General features: G+C 48.7%; 1 protein-coding gene across 6 annotated transcripts in view; it reads right to left on the reverse strand.

The window, feature by feature from the left end:
* Positions 1-5,251: 5,251 nt before the first annotated feature.
* The window catches only part of ZNF618 (zinc finger protein 618), a 148,237-nt gene continuing 133,790 nt past the window's right edge, over positions 5,252-19,698 (reverse strand). For 5 of the 6 annotated variants that reach the window (XM_057419322.1, XM_057419320.1, XM_057419319.1 and 2 more), the window contains 3 exons: positions 13,061-13,138; positions 7,907-8,008; positions 5,252-6,796 (listed from right to left, as the gene is read on the reverse strand). In XM_057419322.1, coding sequence (XP_057275305.1) covers positions 5,283-6,796; positions 7,907-8,008; positions 13,061-13,138 — 1,694 coding nt within the window. In that variant the 3' untranslated portion in view covers positions 5,252-5,282. The remainder of the gene's footprint in view (positions 6,797-7,906; positions 8,009-13,060; positions 13,139-19,698) is intronic. The other variant, XM_057419316.1, reaches the window with a different exon arrangement.

The following is a 19,698-nucleotide window of genomic DNA, read 5'->3' on the forward strand; positions in this document are numbered from 1 at the left end:
TAACTCAACTGGTGTTTTCCCCTCTGTCCCTGTGGTCAGCTCCCTCCCTCCTTTATGAAACCTGGTTAACCTGGAAACCTGGGAGTGCTGGGAAGGGTGGGAGGACGGGGAGGGAGATGCTCTGTGAACCCTCCTGGAACTATCATGCAGAACCAGCATTTCCCACCTCTACATCCAGTCTCTTTTCTCTTGGCAAGGCCAAAGGCAGCCTTATGCCTTCCGGAGCGTGCTCTAGGGAGCTGTACAGCCTTGTTTTAAATGACAGGGCTCAAGAGCCAGACTCCTCCCAGATAAAGCAGATTTCTCCTGCCTGAAAAGGTTTCCCAGAACCTGCTTTTAGTGTCATTTTGTTTATTTTCATCCCGTTACTCCCAGTTATTCCATAGGGAACAACTTGTCCCTTCCTGTGTGTGCTCCCTCTGGATGCTCCCAGGAGCTCCTCTCCACCTCCTTTAGCCAGAGAGACGCAGTTATTGATCAGAGTCTTTCCTCCCAGCCTCTGAATAACTTTTTGGCCACTCTTTTACTGTCTTGTGACTTATCAGCAGCTCGGAGCTGTCTGGATGCAGGCAGCAGCACAGGGTCTCAGTCACCCTGCTCCTGTGTAAAACCACGTCCTGGCTTGTCTATAGGGAGTACAGAAGGTGGAGATGGTTCCTCAGACTGGGTATAGCTCAGAGGACTCATCCCCCAGTACAAGCATATGTGGTAATTTCCTCTCCTGTTAAACCATGCATGTTATTGCAAGCAGTTGGAGAAAAACAAACCAACCACCCTGAGACATCTCCGTGAACAGTGTTAACTCAGACACCACAGCTCAGAGCTCAAGCCACTTCCAGAAGTGCCTCCCCTCTATTCCCAGCTGCTCCCGAGCTGTGCAAGTATCCGACACAACTTCAGTTGCAAAATTCACATAAGGGTCCCGACTCCCTGAGCTGCTTCTGGACGTATTCTCGGCTCAGCAGGGGAGAACACCCAGCAAGCGCAGTTCAACCAGTGCAGGCGGCTCTTGAGGATGCTTAAACCAAGTTAAACTGCTTTAACCAGCAACTAACAACTGAATTAAGACAAAACCTGAGCCCACAGTCGGCTTTCACAGGAAGTTTTCCAGATTGCACTAGCTCAGATACAACCACATAAGCTTCCTTAGAGCAGAGCTTTGACAAAAGGGAAGTTCGCTTCCATCTGAAACCAACCCAAGCCAAGACACCAAGCCCATCGTGCCAGCCAGAACACAACTGCTGGAGACATGGGGAATAGAGACAGACACGGGAGACTAATCTGGGCTCCATGTTCTCCACTGCCTCCCTGGCTGCTGCACTCACACAGAAACAGCTTCTGTTTTGAAGAGCTCTGCCGTTGTATCCCACTTTCTTAAGGATCCACAAGGACCTTCAGACAGGCCTGGAAAGCCCTTCATTCTTTACAGTTCATCTTCTCCCCATGTGTAGATCATAACCCCTCCCAAAGCAAACTGTCAAGTTCAGAAAGAGAAGTCTGTAAGGTCAGGCACAGAGTAAGCAGCAGAAATAAATGAATGCCTGGAGAACACATGCACCATTTGTACCCCAACACATTCCCCAAGTATGAGTAAAGGAAACAAGGAGAAGGCAAACTGCCAGCATGACCCACCAGACGATGATCCCAATTCTGAGGACTTCTCCTTCCAACTCAAAGAGAGCTCATGACACCCCTGCTGAACAAAGAGACCCTCTCCTCTCCATCTCCCACCCCAGGAAAGGCAATGCTCCTAAGGCAGAAGTGTTGCTCCGTACCACCGAGCCAGCACAGAATCAAACAATAGAACAGTTTGGGTTGCAGTAACCTGGAAAGTTTAAGAGCTTCCAAAATTCAAACCTGGGTGAAGTATCTATGCTCCCTAGAATGCAAAACCAAAGAGCAGAAAAGAGAAATAGGAGCAAAAGCTTGGCATCTAGGATAAAGAGATGTGCTCCAGATGTGCTTCTCCCCTTTTAATGAAGTACGTTGAACAAAGCCTGTGAGCAGACACAGCATGAACAGCTCCTCTGAGCTCCACACCCTGTAACCGTGTTTAAGACTCATTACAATCTGCAGCTTCTTCCACCAGGTCCCTGGAGAAGGGGCAAGCTCCTCACCACCTTTCCAGATTGCTCCACTTTAGGGCTTTAGGTTTTATCTTGTATTTTCAGCTGCTAAGATGAGGTTTTAAGTCTTTGGAAGAACCTCATCTACCAGGCACTGCTGTGTGTTTGCTCAAGAGCCATCATTAGTGCAACTATAACCAAAGCTGCCTGAGAGGGAGCAGTTACTAGGATGGGGGAGAGGGCCACTCAGTCCCTCTCTTTGGTTGTCACAGCAAGGGAACTCCAGATTTGACACCCAAACCACACTGTAGGAAGGGGAAGGGAGATGGGCTGGGAGCTGAGGGTGGCTGCGGTGTTCCTGTGTGCACACCCTGGCTCACTCTGGGCTCAGCCTGGCACCAAATGCTCACACAAACGGCTGCAGTTTTACCACCTCCTCAATTCCAGGGTTCTAAAACTGGGCTAACTCTGCTTTGTCCACTCTCCCACCCTTAATGCCTTGCAGAGAGACAACACAACAAGCCTGAGCTGACAAATCCCACAGAAGTTACCAGCCTGTCCCTTAACAAAGGAGTGTTGGGGTTTGGAGCTTTCATTGCAAAGGAACACAAGGGGTTTGCACATTCACCTGAGCATCAAAGAGCCTGTGAGTGGTTCTCAGGTGAACCAAGCACAAAGATGGAAGTGCTACTAGGAGAAAGAACTACACATCCTGTCCCCATTTCTGCCCACAGCTGAGCCGCATGGCACACACTTTGTAGCCCCATCTTGCTTTGGATTCATCCTCCAGCCAAGCTTCCCTGCTGCAGGATACCTTGTGCTCTCCAGTGGGACCAGCAGCACAGCACAAATGCTTTGTAATGGGCATGCATCTCACTTAGTGTTTTTTGTTTGCAGTTTGAGACTTACTTATTGTTTGCTATAGGTTTCTCCTGCACTGCCAATGCAAACAGATGTGTTATCACAGGTCCAGCTGGTACTGGGCAGGCAGGATTTGTATGGGAGGAAATAAAACCAGCAAGAAGAGAACACCTCCATCGGCAAAAGCCACTGCCAGAGAAATAAGATGTCCAAGTGCCTCGGCCTTGGCAGCTCGCCCTCCAGCACTGCAGCTGCCAGCGGGGCTCAGACTCTCTTCTAAGACTTACACTTAGGAGACACCAAGTTTTGCCCTGATGCCAGTAACAGTGCTGAGAGGTCAACCCAAAGGCTAGACTCAAGTCAACAGCAGGTCCCATTTCTAGGCTGAAAAGGGTAAGAGCTGGGTGCAAAGAGCCATCCTCAGTGACCCTGACCTAGGGATGGTCTCCAGCATGCAACCTGTTCCCCTGCCTGAGCCCCATAGCAGTGAATCAGTCAGTGCCTGTCAGGTTCAAGGCATCTGCACACAAAGCCTGAGAGACTGCGTTTGACATTTCTCATGTCTTGGGACTTGCACCTTCTATTCTGTCCTGGTTTTGGCAGGTGGGATCTGGTTTAACAACCATCCAACAGCAGCACTTCAATGGGGACCCCAGTCTCAACACTGTGTTGTCAGCAACCAGAAACCCCCTGTGCTGCTGAAGGGCTCCAGCCTGCAGCGAGCCCAATGCTGCTCTGTGGCCACTGTGACCACAGCCCCAGGGGACACTACTGGAATTGGAGAGACTACTTCAAAAGTAAGAATTTGCTTCAATTTGCCTCCGGGATACAAGTCCCAGGGATGAAAAATTAACTGTTTGGCACCAGAATTTAGGAATTGTCTGAGAGGCAGCAAACCTCACAGCAGAGACCCCATCCAGCCACCCACGGACTGTGCCTACAGGCACTGGACACAGCAGAGTGCTGGCCTCATGACCAGCAGAGTGACTGAGATGTTTTTGTGTTATGATGATCTCTAATTGCATTTGGGGTGAGCCAGTAAGTGTGAACTTTTAAGGGCCTGTGGCCTTCCTAGCCAGAACGATTCAGCAACATAACAAGTAGTGTAATGCACTGTAGGTATCAAAAAGACATTCGTGCTACAAGAGGAAACCATTCCAAACTAAATGGGAAGATATTCTTCGCACTCAATCAGGAGCACTTACATTCAGAAGGATCATTGAGCCCATGCACTTCTCTAAGCCTCCTTCAAACCCCAGTTTGACAAAACATGATCTTTGCTCCCCTGAAAACTCATACACCTTGGTGTGTCCTTGGCCTTGTGAAGGTTGTTTTGAGTTGCGTGTGTTGACAAGCTTTTCTACTACAGGTTTAGGTACAAGGGTTCTCAATGGCAGCTGGCAGACACTGACAAGCTTGCTGGTGGCCCGCAGGGCGCTGTGCTGTCACTACTTGCTTGCTTTTCCTGTTTTCTAGTTTTGCCATCTTAACAACTGCTGTGCTTCCCCATAAGGATATTATTTAATCGCAAATGGGCTACTCTAGAACAAGTCTGAGAGTGCCTGAAGTCCAAAATTCAGAGAAGCTCATTACTGGGAATTCAGAGAACAAACCATGCTGTAAAAAAAGAAATCCAAGAAACATAAGAGTTACAGCCATTTTCTGCCATGAACCCTTTCTCTTAGGTTTAAATCAAACTTAGAATCATTAGCTAAGGTGTTAAATCTGGGAGTGGAGACAGAAGAGTAACTTTTGTTTTTTGGAAAAAAAGTGTATGAAAAAGTTAAAGTAAAATAAACCTTGCAGTCTCCCTTCCTGACTTCTAAAGACACTGGTGTTCAGAAAACACAGCTGCCCTGACAACATGCACTGTGTGTCAAGAAGGCTGCAGACAAAAGCCCTCAAGGTGTACAGTTATTCAAAGGAGCAAAGTCCAGTGCAGAACTGGTCTGTTCAATGTAGTCTGATTATCCATGGCAAGATGGCCCAGGGGACAAGAGGAAAGGTGGGGTGGAGGAGAAACGAAAGAAACTTCAAGTCACTTTAGATCTCAGCTGCCTGAAGACTTTAGAACATCAGCCTCCCATTCGTCTGCCCACTTGAAAACATTAGAAAGTCTGTCAAGTCCACACACTATCTAGGGAAAGGAGCACGTTCCTGGCAGAGGGCTGTCTCTCTCACGTGCTCAGCTTTCCTTTCAAACTTAATTTTATATATATTTATATTTTTATATATATATAAAAAAGCACTTGGTTTCCAGGGGCATTCATAATGAGGTCCACAGTGTTTAGAACTTAAAATTCTTTTTTTCTTTGTTTGGAACAGTGTTTTAAAGTTTTGTTTTAATTAAAAGTCTTAAAGCATGTTGGACTTCAAAAACATGAGTTTGTTCATGTCTTCTGGACTGAGTAGCCGTCTCCTTTTGATTAAGAGAGCCTGCTCACACATATTTACACATTCACTTCTGGCACCAACAGCAGGCACTGCTAAGAGCCAAAAGGCTAGCTTGGCTAGTTTTGTATGCTTTTGAGTAACACATGACCAGTACTGAAACAGGTCAGGGGTGGCCTGGAAGAGAGGTTCTTGCAAATAATCATAGACTTCATTTTTCCCAAACCAATCTTCTTCCTGAGCTGCTGTGGCTTCCCCTGCTGACCGAGGCTTCTTGGTTGAAGGTTCAAATTCTGTTTCTTCTGCCCAGGACTCTTTCACCTCATTGATCAACTCACAGACCTTGCCAATGATCTCTTCATGCTGGTACGGTGGGACGGGCCGCAGCTTCTGCTGAGGGTCTAAGATCATGGCTACCTTGTGTGCCGAATGAACTTTGAAGTTCTCCTTCAGCGCCTCCAAGAAGAGGTGGCAGAGTTTGCTGACCACGCCAGCATCGTTAGCTTTGGAAGTGAACAGTTTCTCCAGTTTGACGTAGGTGGGCAGTACCAGCTGCAAGGTGGGCCGGCTCTCGTTGCTCAGCTCTATCACCGCCTGCTTCACCGGAGCCAGAATAGCTGCCAGGTTGCTGAGCAGGTGTTTGTTCAGGTTTTGGATGAGGTTCATCTTCTTGGCCCTGCTGTAGAACTCACAGATCTGCTCGTAGCGCTCGTGGACGAGCAGCAGGGAGTCGGTGACCGAGTTCCAGCAGGGTGGGGGGGAGGTCTCTTCCAGGGAGCCAAAAGTCTCCTTTGAGAGGCCTGTGGATCCCGCCAGATCTTCACAGACATTCAGGAGCTCGATCACTTCGTGCATATTGCGGGCCTGTAGTGTTCGCTTGTTGAGCACACTCTGCACCACTGAGTTCAAGGCACAGGCTGAACAGCGCAAGCACATGCCTGCCTTGGAGAACGCAGAGGAATTGACTTTGCAGTCTGTGACATACACTGTCCTGATCTCCGACATCACAAACTCTGAGAGCACGTTCTGGACCCAGTGGTGGATAAAATCACCGTTATCTCGAATGTCTACACCCTTAATTCCCAGGACGTAACTCTTGATGTGGTTGCCTTCCACCTGATAAGCTGTGAGGATGTAGCAGGAATCGGGGCCGATGCTCTGTGAGTGACAAGTGACGCCAATACCCAGGCATGCGTTGCTGCCCAGCGCGCAGGTTACCTTCACCTTCACCTGGTTGTACATCCGAGGCAAATGCTTCAGAGCCAGTGTGTTGAAATTGCCAAGGATTTCGGTGACGGAAAAGGCACCATAGCGAGCGCCACTATCCACCAGGGTCTGTGCTAGCTTGATGAATTCCTTCCCGCTCACCACGCTCAGAGCCCCCAGGTCAGTGCACATCACCCTCAGGAGCCGCTCGGCAATGTTCTGCCGCTCCTTCTCCGGGATCGCGCTGTTCCCTACTGAACCGCTCGCGGACGCTGCAGTGAAATACAAGGAGGGAGAGAAAGCACCAGATGAGCATTGCTCCTCTACAGCAGGAGAGAGGAGGGAGTCACAAAACAGTTCTCAGAGACCCAAAGAGGCAGAACATGCCCGGATGATGGTAGAGACATCTCCAACCTGGACTTCTTCCCCCAAGGATTTCTGGACAGAGGAACCCTTCTGTTCAGCAAAGGGACAGGCCTTGCTCTTTGCTTGGAGCAGCAAGGGGCTTGTCTGCATGCTGTCCCTGGTGTGGGGCCTGAGACAGAGCACACACTATCTATTCACGATCCAGTGCCTTAACCAATGCCATCCCTGTGGTGTTCACTGAGGAAGTGCCTAAGTTATAATCATGACTGCCATTTGCTATCCATGTCTAAGGGCTGGTGGTCACAGCTTAGCCCAGCTGGAAAACTGGACATCTTCCCTATTTTGTCATCTGAGCCTTTCAGTGAAGCATACAACTTCCTGCACCATCTCCAGCAGTGCTGGAGCTCCACTTTCCATTTTCTCCTCTGAACTCCAACACCCCACATTTGTGGTTGATTTCGGGCAATGTGAATGTCATTTTTGGCCATACCAGAACACAAAAGCCCCACGTTTTTGTATCACCCTTCCCCCAGGCTGCTCAGCTCAGGTGCTTTGGAACTGATTTCCTACAGGACTGTATTTTACCTTTTTCTGTGGGGAAGCTCAGAGGATGAACTGGGGATAAATCAGACCCTGGCTGCCTGCTAGCACAGGGACTGACAGATTATGCCTATGTCACACCATGACAACTGGACTAGTCTTTCATCTCCAGGTTGGGCCTGGGAATTCTGACCCTGGCTTAGAAGTGAACTTTTTCCAGGAGTTACCAAATGCATCTTCCCCACAAACCTTTCCAACCACCTCCCCACGGCTCATAGAACTTTTTGCGCATGAGCCCTCCTGCAATGGGAATGGGTGCTCTGCTCTGCAGGGGAGTACATGAATTAGGAATGAAATCAAGGGCACTTAGGCAAGATGAGAGCCTTGTGCAATGCCCACCACTGCTGCACCCTGACAGTCACTTGTTCCAAGTGGACAGGAAAGCCCAGGATGGAAGAGCAAACACTGCTACTTACTGTTGTTGACATTATTTCTTTGGAGCTGGGGTTTCCACTTCTCTTCTACAACAGCTAGAGGTGATCTGGGCTGGCTAGAGGCAATATTGTTCTCGTTGTCAGCTGTGGGGCAAGAGACAGGGAGGTGTTAGAAGCACAAGGTAATAAGGCTTAAAGCACAAAGAAGGGGAAACAGTATCCATCTGCATAGCATTTATTTCTGGTCCCCTTCAGTTAAGGTCACAACAATCTACTACATTCTCTGTAGCTTTTAAGCAGTTGTCACTGAACTGGCACGGTACTGTCAGAAACCTTTCAAAGCCTTTGGACTCCCAAAATGGGGCTGCATGACAAGGGCTTATTCTGTGCATCAGTGGCATTGATGCACTCAGCACTCACGGAAAAATGTCTCCCCGTAACTGGAGCTGCACACCAGGAATCGATGGTCCTTGTGCAGCCTGACCTGTGCAATTTGCTTGCTTTCAAAATGAAAGGGGGTGTAACAAACATTTATCCTTCTGCCTCACTGCCCCTTTCTGCATTGCAGGTGGCTTCCCTGTTCTTCACTGCTGAGTACTTTGTTTTTCAAGCTCTGCTCAACTCCTCTGTACCTACAGATCTTACTACAATCTGCACACAGGGTTTCCTCCCATGGTAGAGAGAGACCCTCCTCTCAGGCTGCTCTCTGCTGCCTTAGACTGGAAACAAGAAGGAAACCCCCCCAGGTTTCTGGAGTGTGACCAAAGATTGTCCCTCCCTATGACTGCAAAGATACCAACTGCTCCAGGGTCTCTGGGTTGATGCTCCCAATTCTATATACGTAAGTGGGCTAAGGGCTAAACACTTTGGCTGCCAATCTGCTGGGATCTTTCAAGAAAATGCAGAATCAGTAAATCCTGTATTGTATCCATGTCCTTTCCTCCCCTGTGCCCCAAGAACTTCTCTCCACCCTCTACAGGAAACTTTCTAGTTTCTTAGTATGCTTCACTATGAAACTGCTCTGTAGACTCTGAAGCAGCAATAGAGTGCACAATGAAGAGAGGTGGAAGAGGAAAGAGAAAGATGGAGAGACTGATGACCAGGCTGAACAGAAGGATGGAATTAAACACAAAGAAAACAAAACAGGCCCTTTACTCATCACAGATGGAGTCATCTTGCCTAATTCTGGACATCTCTGTTAGACACACAAAGGCTGCAAAGTAGCCCCTTAGGGCTCTTTTTACTCAGTGGTGCAAAACAGGCTTAACAATGTGATTCATTCAATTATTCACCCAGGTAGAATAGATGCCTTTTGTAGTACAAGATCCATCATGGTCCAAACTCACCTGGAATCAATGACTTCTTCTCCAGGAAGTTCACACTGACCAGCTCAGGCAGCAGTAACTACATCCTAGGCACACCAGCACACCAGGATTCAATGAAATAAATCCTTTCCCAGCACTCCTGACAGCACAGCAGGAATTACAGGAATGCCTTGTTAAGGCACACACAGGTTCTTTGCTCTGCAGCCCAAGTCAATCTGGTGCTGGGCACAACACTAGGCTGCCCTTCAGAACAAACTGGAGAGGATAAAATTGCTCTCCATGTGTGGCAGTGACCCAGAAGAGAAGGGAGACCAGCCAGGATCTAGAGACAAGCAATGATGTGATGAACTCCAGTGCTCTCTTCCTTACAAGCAAGTCCTCTCAAATTTGAGCAGCTCTGCAGGTTCACTGCTAGGGCATTCACAAACCTTGTGATGAACACTCACAGAGTGCACTGTTATTCCATCTGGGCACTGCATTGGCCACAGTCTGGAACACCAGGAGATTCAGGACATGACAAACCAGGGGTGACTCTGGGACTGCTTCGAGGACTGTATGAACCCAGGGAACCCACTGGTCATGGCTGGTACCTGGGGAACATTGCCACGCTCAGACTGCAGCAAGAGGTCCATCCTTGCAGATGAGGAAGAGACCTGAAGAGCAGGAGATGCTCCAGTGACTGCCAGTGATTAGATATGACACATCACTTTCCCCCCAGCATCTCCCCAGACTAATTGCTCTTGAGCTACCACCATCAGTATCCTCAACTCCAAACATCCGTGGGCAGGCAAAGGAAAATGCTAGATGTTGCTTCCTAACTTTGTTCATGGTTCAGGCTGCCCTTGTCTTAGCAAGGGGTGGGGGAAGAAACCCTCTCTATTTCCTCCCCTCTTTATCTGTTTCATATTAATAGGGGATTTATTACGTACAAATATCTGCTGGCATTCAATATGGCATTAATGAGATTTGTGTATTTCAGCCTCATCTTCCTTATCAGGTAGTCTGTGAACTACACAGATCATGGTTCTTTAATTTCTCTTCATGCCTCCAATCCTTTAATCCAGGTTCAGCCTAGTCGTCCTTCTATTCTGTAGCTCTAGATTGTAGAAAGGGCATTATACGGTAGCACTCGACCTGAACAAAGTACTCTAAAGGGAGTCAAAGCTGTATATTGTACAGTGTAATTACAGAACAAATTCCTCTGCCTGGTGTTCTGCTGTTCTATTTCTGCCTTTCAGCATCCAATTTACATTCTAATTGCTTCTCCTCACTGTGTAGCTGCTTTATGGAGCTATAATCTCTCCTTATTACCTTCTAGCCCCAGGCTCAACCCTCTGAGTGACTCCAGAGCCAGAACATCCCTGCTTTTGCTCCTCAAGGCCAACAGCACATTCCCTGGCTTCAGACACTTCCGAGAGGCTGAGTAGATGCATCACATTTAGTTGGAAGAGATGAACCCTTTGCACCAGACATGATAAGCCAAATTGGATGCCTGAACACATTAACTGAAAGAGTATTTGACCCATACAGGCTTTCTGTATCTCTGCATGGAATCACAGAATCACAGACTAGTTTGGTTGGAAGGGACCTACGCTCATCCAGTTCTAACCCCTGCCACGGGCAGGGATGCCTTCCACTAGAGCAGCTTGCTCCAAGCCCCATCCAACCTGGCATACCCATAAAGAAACATTCCTTGAGCCAGGCATATGGACTGGTATAAACCGCTACTGTGTCAGTGTGCCCAGTATGTGGATGACCCTGGGCCACCAGTTCTGCTGACTACTGCAAGGTCTCTGCACTCCCAGATTTCAGAGGTGTGACGACACTGTTTCTTGGATATGGAAATCCCCATGCCCTGACAGGCTGAAAGGCAACAAACTGCCAGCAGAGTTAACTGCAAACCCTGTGTGATCTCTGCTGTTGCTCTGCTAAGGTACAATATCCAGAACCCACCAGAGCTCGCTGCAGCTTTCACACCTCTTCATTTTGTTCTGTTCTCAAACCACAGCCGTAAGCACCATGCTCCTTGCCCCCAGTGCACAGATCTGGAGGACAGGGTGCTGCTCCCCCCAGGGAGGAGGCAGGAGTACAGGACTGGAGGCATCACACACAGAGATGCCATGACTGGGATGGCTGCTTCCACAGCCGCAGCCTCTGGGACGCCTGGAGAATGTGCTGAATACACAAGACATGGATAAGTGTCTCCTTGTCTTTGCCCCAGTGAGACATTTGGGAGGAAGCAGCCAAGCAGAAGATAACGAATTACAAACAAACCAGGGAGAGATGAGAAAAGGGAGTTTAACAAGAGGAATCCAGAGCTGGGGAGAGAGGATTTAAGCATTAATGTATCCCTGCTAATGTTACAAGTCAGATCACAGATACCTGCCCCTCCAGCCACCTTCTGTGTCCAAAGTGACCCAGGTGAACAAGCCCAATGGCCAAGAGAAGGAAGAAACTGCAGAGTGCACTAGTTTAAAGTTTTCAACAGCTCACATCTTGCTAGTGCAGTGCATCCCCTCTTTTGACACTAGCCCAATCCCTCTTTTGCAGCTCCTCTACTCAGCCTCATCAGGAGCTGCATTTCAAAATGCTGCATTTCAGTACCAGAGACCAGAAGAAGGAACAGGATGCTCAGGACACAGCCTGGACACAAGCAGGAATTGCCAGAGAGGAACAGCAAGAGCAGAACCCAACACCATGGAGTGATGGCAGCTACTACTCTGAGAGGAGCTGCACTGCTCCTAGCTGTAACATGAAGTCCAATTACTCCACATCAACCAGCTTATGCTCGCATCATCTCATATTACCCTGAATGTCTCTTCATTACATTACAAAGATGACAGAAAAGCTGCTGAGCAACACACAAAACCTGCACTAAGGTTTGCCAATGAGAACTGAACTGCAACCGAGGAACTGTATGGATGAAGAACTCAAGGGACACTATCAATCACAGAACAAGATTAAGAACTTTGATTAGAATTACTGTTACAGAATGGAAAACGTGCCTATCCTCAAGCCACTCATCCTCCTGTGCCACTCTGCTCACAGCTTACCTGTAACATGAGGGCAGATGCAAGCATTGAACACGAATCTCAACAGAGCAGCTGTCTGTTGGAGCACACAGGCCTGTCAAAGGTGAATTGATCTGTAAACCTGTGTTAACTCACGCATTTTCATTCAAGAGTCAAAAAACGACAAAGTTCTGCCACTATAAAAATACCTTGTTCCTATGGTTTTGAATATTCTGAATGCTGCCTTTGAAACAGCTTTGGCTTTGAGACTTTAAAGTCACCTCTTATATACTGAGACAGAAAACAAAAAAGGTGCCTCAGAAACAACACAGAGGAATTGCTCCTTGGAATTTTCTTTTGTAGATAGCTGAGAAGGAAATGAACACAACTGCTGAGACAGCAAATTCTTCTGCTGGGAACACATTTCAGTCCTTCGCAGAACTCCAGGAGACACAAGCATGGAGAGGGACTTGTGTGGGCAAAGGCTCTGCTGCCCTGCGAGCAGTTTTGCTTTGTTTGCTCCCATAAGAACTACCCTTTTTGCAGAAAGGATTTAATCTGCTGTAGGAGTGACCTGCAAATGCTTACGCACTGAGTGTGCCCTAGATTTTGTTGGATAAAGGGAATGAATAGTGTAATGTGCTCTATGCTAGCATGGCACTTTTCCTCTCTCCCTAGGAAGTGAGGTTTATGGCATGCCCTGAGCCTTGCACTGTCAGCCACTGCTACGTGCTCCAGCCTTTGAGGATCTTTTCTGCTGCAGATGAGGTTACTGGGGCTTTGGAAATGGTGAGCACAGAGACTGACACACAAAGGGGTGAGCATCAGGCAGCAGCACAGAACTGAAGTGCCCAGCTTACCTGCATGGGACTGCATGTGCTCCAGGAGATTGTTATAAAACTGGAACTGGATTCCACAAGCTCCACAGGTGTAAGGCTCTGTTTGGGAGAAATCAGTTCAGAAGAATTACACAGAGTATGCAGGGAAGCAGCATATGTGCATACTTCAGTTTGTACAGTAGCGGGGCAGCGCCCTGTGGTCCTTGTCACCTCAGCCCACGTGCGCACGTCACAGCAGCTCCTCAGGACTGAACCTGAAGGCTCGGGCTGTGATTTAGGAAGGCTCTAGGGCAGGTCACTGCTTCTGGGCTGGGGCTGGGCACTCTTCACTCGGGCACACTTCATGGGCTTCACTTCACTGCCACAAGAAGGCCAGGATGGCAGCGGGAAAGCTCGTGCAACAAAGCAAAGGTCCTGACAGTACGTGTGTGGATCTCAGTGACTTTTAGCAGGGCATGTTGTGACAGAATGAGGGGTGATGGTTTTAAACTACAAGAGGAGATTCAGGCTGGATGTGAAGACGAAATTCTTTACAATGAGGGTGGTGAAACACTGGCACAGGTTGCCCAGAGAGGTGGCGGATGCCCCATCCCTGGGGACATTCAAAGCCAGGCTGGATGTGGTTCTGAGCAACGTGACCTAGTTGAAGATGTCCCTGTTCATTGTGGGGGGTTGGACTACAGGACCCTTCCAAGCCAAACCAGTCTGTGACTCTACGAATCTGCACAAAGACTGGAGAGGCTGCACTCTTGACTGGGGTTTACTAACTCGTGCCTCTTGTGGGCTGTATCGGTGTTCTTTTTAAGCCTGAAAGCAAAGATTGTGAATTCATTTTATATCCAGTCTGGTCAAATTCCAGTCTCTGCCGCCTTTCCTGAGACACGGAGAAGCAGGTTACGAAAAATCCTGTTGCTCAGAAGCTGGGGAATGAAGCGCCACAGAAGAACTCAGCTTGGGGGTTTTGTGGCTGTCACAACTGCAGCGAGCCTGGGGAATAGCGAGTGCCATTGGGCTCAGCAGCAGCACAGTGCTGGGTGAGCAGAGGTGGAGGGGAGGAAGCACAGGAGCTGTGCCAGGGCTGAGAGCAGAGCAGGAGAGCTGTGTTGCCAGAGGACATGGATGAGCTAGAGTCAGGAAAGAGCTGGGTGCAGAGCTCCCTCACGAGCCAAAAGACACGTTTAGTTCTGTTCTATCAAGTATGTTGAAAGTGCATTTCTTCCACTGCATTAACCTAGCAGCAAATGTTTGCAGTTGCTCTTTAAACAGTATGAGTTGAGTGCATTAGTTGACAGATGTAATATCAAACTACAGTGGCTGCAGCTCATTAACACTGCAGTTTGCTTCTACACCTCGAGATACACCAGCACTACTTACACTGTGGCATTTTGTTTCAGAACAGCAGAATGAACAAACGCAACCATTTGGCATATAAACAACTTCACATATAAATGCCTGGCACACACACAGAGCAAGGTCTACTGCTACAAGACACCAGGAATCTGTATCTATACAGTATGACAGGAAACGCATGTTCTCCATCAATGAATAAGCAAAAGCAGCACCATCCAGGATGGAATAACCAAAGTACAGGAAAACACAAGCCTGACTTGGCTATGATCTGTAAGAAGTCTGTCGCAGGTAGCAAACCCCAGAATTCATCAGATGGCTACAGGAAGCTGTGAGGAGAAACACAGAAGAGACCATGAGGGGTTCACACAAGCTATACTCTTAAGCTGTAAGGCTGGAGACCCTGTTGTGCCTCTCCACAGAGCCACCAGCCCTCTGAACCGATGGAGGCAGCTCCATCTGGGGGAGCTGTGCTCAACGCTTTATTTAACTCATTGTGTTTTCTTGTTATGGGTTTTGCTGTAATGAGGAAGTTTGGAAATACTGTACTTAAGTAACTGTGCTTGTGAAAAACAGGGAAGACTCTGGCACACTTCAGAATCTGACTCACATAGATCCAGCATTCTCCAAGCAGCACATGTCGCACATCCATTTTTCTCTCCTGTTTCACTACATCCTCACATTTCCTTCTCTGCTGACTCTGTCTCACTGAACTGCCTTTCCTTCCTCCTGGTATATTCTCAGCTATTTTATCACCAGAAACTTGTGCTGCCTTTCTTCTAGCTCTCCCCTTACCTGACTCCATTTTACTCCTGACCTGTTTTCTGGGTTCTCCTCATCAACATCCATCATGCAGTGACCATCAAGGTCTCAGCAGTTCTTCACCTCAAGGTCCCCCTCTGCCATTACAACACACTGTGCACTCAGGGACTCTGAAACACCTCTCATATGTGATTCTTCTCCAAAAAATGTAGTGGATTTCCATCCCATTTCCAAAATCCCCCCTCCTGTTTCACACAGAAACGTCCACCTCTGGAAACAAAAGCACTGTTGACTCTCAAAAACTAGTTTTACATTCAACATTGTCTTGAGACCAAGAGAAGTCTACAGTTTGCCACAAGTGAAGATAAGCTAAGTTAAAACTAGGGATAACACAACCTTCCTTCACCTTGTATCTCAAGGCAGTGGAGCATGAATTCACCAGGCTGCATGAGCAGCTTTCCCTTCCTCTCATTGTTTCCACAGCTCACCCCTAGTAACTACTGCTCAACTTGAAGCAGCTGGGAAACAGGAAGGGAGGATGTGAACACAGCCCGAACCTTACACAGCCACGAAAAGTGGAAGGAGACAAGCAGAGAGCTCACCAAGACTGCTTCAGAGTACCCCAAGCTTTGGTTGCTCTTGCTGTATTGGCCAGCCTGGGACCAAGGCACAAGGTTCTGACTGTGGCCTCTCTACGATGTGAGGAGGAAATTCTTTACAATGAGGGTGGTGAAACACTGGCACAGGTGGCCCAGAGAGGTGATGGATGCCCCATCCCTGGGGACATTCAAAGCCAGGCTGGATGTGGTTCTGAGCAACGTGATCTGGTTGAAGATGTCCCTGCTCAGTGCAGGGGGTTGGACTAGAGGAGCTTTGAAGGTCCCTTCAACCCAAACTATTCTATGATTCTAATACTGACAAAAATTTCACGTTAACAACTAAGCCATGAAAATCCTGCAGTGCTCAGCTCTAACCCTACAGCCCAGCACCTCACACTGAACATCTCAGGAGACAAAATGCAAGGCTGCTCTTGTCCCATTACCCACCTCCAGAAAGCAACCTTTCCACGGAGCCAAGCCCAGAGCCATGAAACTGGGGCAGCACTCAAGGATGCGGCATTTCTGCAGACTTCCATCCCCAGCTGTCCCATATGGGTTCCTACTCAGCCACAGCTATGATGCACTTTCCTGCAGCAGCAGGACAAGCTGAAGAGCCTGTGCAGCAACAGGATCCTGCCTCCAAACAGCTCTGCTGGTGCAGAGCATTTGAAATTTGGAAGGAGGAGCTCACTGACCGCTGCTGTCCTGTCTGCCAGCAGACAAGGGCTGCTTTCCAGCCAGATCTCAGTGGAGTCTGAGTCTCACTCCGAATCTTCCCATAACACAGAGGGGTTGTGTAGTGGAGAGCACAAGAAAACCCACTGCAAGCAGGCAGTGCTGCTGGAACTGCAACCCCCCATCCCACCTCTAACAGTCCCTTGCTAGCTCTCTGAAACTCAAGCACTGCAGCATCCCCAAGCATTTCGTTCTCCAATCAAGCACCAAAGAGCTTTTGTCCCTCAAAGAAGAGGCATTTGTCTGTGGTGCACTGGTGTTGGTGGCTGAGCACAGAGCCTTCCCTCTTCCCAAAAGCATCTTTTCCCAGGAAAACCAGCCGCCTTTGTGAGCCAAGTCCCCTCTGCTCTGAACACAACACACTGTCACATCACCCTCCTGCTTGCCTACGTGCTCTCTAAAAACACCTTTACAGAAACCTAAAGCACTAGCAGCCGCCGAAGCCTCTCCAGTCCCTGGAGCCACACAGAACCAACACTTTTAAACTGGTGGCACAATTTAAAACATCTTTCCTCAGGGCTATTATTGGACATTTTATTAGTGCTTTAACACAGTGAACAAGGCTCCCGAGTAAGGCAGCAAGGCTGTGTGAGCCAAGCCAGAGAAAAACCAGCACTTGTGCTTGGCTTAAATAAATCACTCTAATTCCCATGTTAAATCTCATTGCCACATCCAAGCCAGAGAAAATAGCAAGGCCTGGTCTGAGGCCAGGAGGGAACATGAGTTGAGAGGTTTTAACAGAAAGTTTCAACAGCAAACGCTCTGAGTGAAGCCCAGCACCAGCTCGGGGCCTGGCGGCAGCGTGGGGCCCAGAACCCCAGGCAGCTCAGGCTCTCCTCCACTGAGACCCACATTTCAACACTTCTGTCCTCATTCTGATGAAGAACAAACGCAGAAGAGCTGCAAAGGAAACTTCTCAGTCTTTTTGCCCACTCACTGTTTCCATTGGCTTCAGCTTCAATAACAGTGTAACTGCATCTTTCAGTACCTTTGACACATGCCGATGAAGCAATACACGAGGACCAGGAGCAGTCTCCTAGAAAAATGCCATCACACACCACAGTAAGGGCGAATTTCTTGAAAACAAAACTTCTGTCACTTCCACCCACCTCAGACAACGAGAAGTGCTACCTAAAAAGGTGCCGTGGAGGATGCTTTAAAAAGGGGGAGACCCCAAAATGCCTGAGGGTTGTCAGACTTGTTGGCACTAATTTGGTTTTCTCTTCCAAGGTGAACTCTCCTGTTCTGAATAAAGCTCTTGCTTCTTTCTCAGATCTGTGAGTGAAGAATGACCAAGCATTCAGGGTGTTCAGGGTGCAGCCCTCAGCACTGACCTGCAGGTTGGCACAGACAGCATCACCCCTAATCCAGACGCAAGCCCAGGAATAACCAAACACACTGTAGCATGAAGGAAGCAGCTCCTCCTCTTGAAAGCATCAAGAACATGGGGCAGAATCTCTAACAGAGACCCAGACCTGCTCTCCTTCCCCTCCCCCTTGCTCACCACTGTTCCCTGGGCTCACACTTCTCACCTGTGCTCTAAGGCCAAAGGGAACTATCTCTGCAAAGGTGTTTACTGGGCTGAGCCATGCAGGTGAGTTTGCCTGTGCATAAATGTAACTCAGACATGGGTTCGTTTTCAGGCTTCAAACCTCAGTCTCTCAGAACACATATTACTGGCATCTTCCATCAAACTGAACTCCCAGAAGGCTGCAAATGAATCTAAATGGTCTCGCAAACACACACTGCACAGAAACAGCCTGAAGGGCTTCTGCTGTGTTTAAAGCTGGAACCAGAGCCACAGAAATGAGACATTTCCTTCTTTAACACCTAGACTCGTAATAAACCCCCCATTTATTAATGAGAAATGCCAGGGGGGCAGCCAGCAGGGCTGCAGGTGGAGGTGCACCACCGACACCATCACACTGACGCTGTAAAAGGGGGAGAGGATTTGAAATCAGGGGACTTGGGGATTCTGCAAAAGAGAAAGAGATTTGAACGCTGAGGCTGGCAGAGCCCTCTCTGCCTCCTGCACAGCTCTGCCGACCTGTTCCTGCTCCTCATCCTTCCTCTGCACTTCCAGATGTAACTCTGGCAGGATGGGGGGGGGGGGTGTCTCTGTTGATGCAGATTACGCCATGCCCAGCTGGGGTTTGTCTCTCGTGGCCAGAAAGCTGCATCTTTCCTTCCCATTTTAAGATGTCCAGGGATTTTAAGAGACACCCTATGCTACAGTAACAGAAACAGTCAAGTGGGGAGGGTCCACAGAACGAAAACTAAGGGGGCAACAAAACCTCACAAAGGCTTTTTTGGGCCCCTCAAAAAGATGCAAATTCTTAGATTCGCTGGGCAGCTTCCTCATACTGAAGCTGGGAAGGAAAACCAGGATGTTGTAGCCTCACTGGGTGGTAGGTCCACGGAGGGAGCTCCTAAGCAGGCTGAGAATACAAATTCCCTGCCCAGCACATGTTGCAGATTGTCCCTCTTGAAGGTGTGACTGGAGGGACTGGAAACCCTGGATGCTCTACCAGCCCTTGGTCAACCAGGGGCCATCTGCATCCACACTGCAGTGCCCAGGAGCAGAAGCAGTGATTCCCAGCACCCCAGACCCTGAGCAGCATCTTACAGTCTCCAGGTGAGGCCCTTTAGTGTCAAAGGTTTCCCCCTGTGGAGGGCAAGAAACCATTAGTGTTTAATAGTCATCAGTTCAGATCATCTACAGAATGGTCCCAGGTCCAAAGTTATGGCTCAATGCAGCAGCGAATGAGGCTCCTGGGGCTGACAGACTTGGACTGGTTTGCTTGGAAGGAAAACTTTACTCATTAACCCCATGGATCAAGCACTAGAAGCCTTCCTGCTAAGTATTTCCACATGAGGAGGACCTGAGCTGCTGAAGAGGGCTTCAGCTGGCAGGAGTAGCCAGCAAGTGATGAAGGCATGGATGATGCCTGGCAAAGACATGAACAGACACTGCTATGGGAAGGGTATGTGTGGAAGGCACTGGCTGGATACAGAACCCTGCTGGTCACTTAACACATTTCCACTACCCAGCATCGCACTGGGGGCTATTTGCAGCTCATGAGGTCTGTATCTTCACTGAAACAGGCTCCTAATCTGGTCCCTGCTGAGCAGCTGTACAGGGCAGGCTCCTCCAGCTGCCATTCTTACACTACCTGTGCTCTCTGCCTCTGTTTTGGGAAGTGCTGTAACTCAGTA

This window comes from Pezoporus wallicus, unplaced genomic scaffold (genome assembly GCF_028554395.1).
Source record: "Pezoporus wallicus isolate ANWC-B61680 ecotype Strahan unplaced genomic scaffold, APGP_CSIRO_Pwel_v1 contig_10790, whole genome shotgun sequence".
NCBI classification, from domain to species: domain Eukaryota; kingdom Metazoa; phylum Chordata; class Aves; order Psittaciformes; family Psittacidae; genus Pezoporus; species Pezoporus wallicus.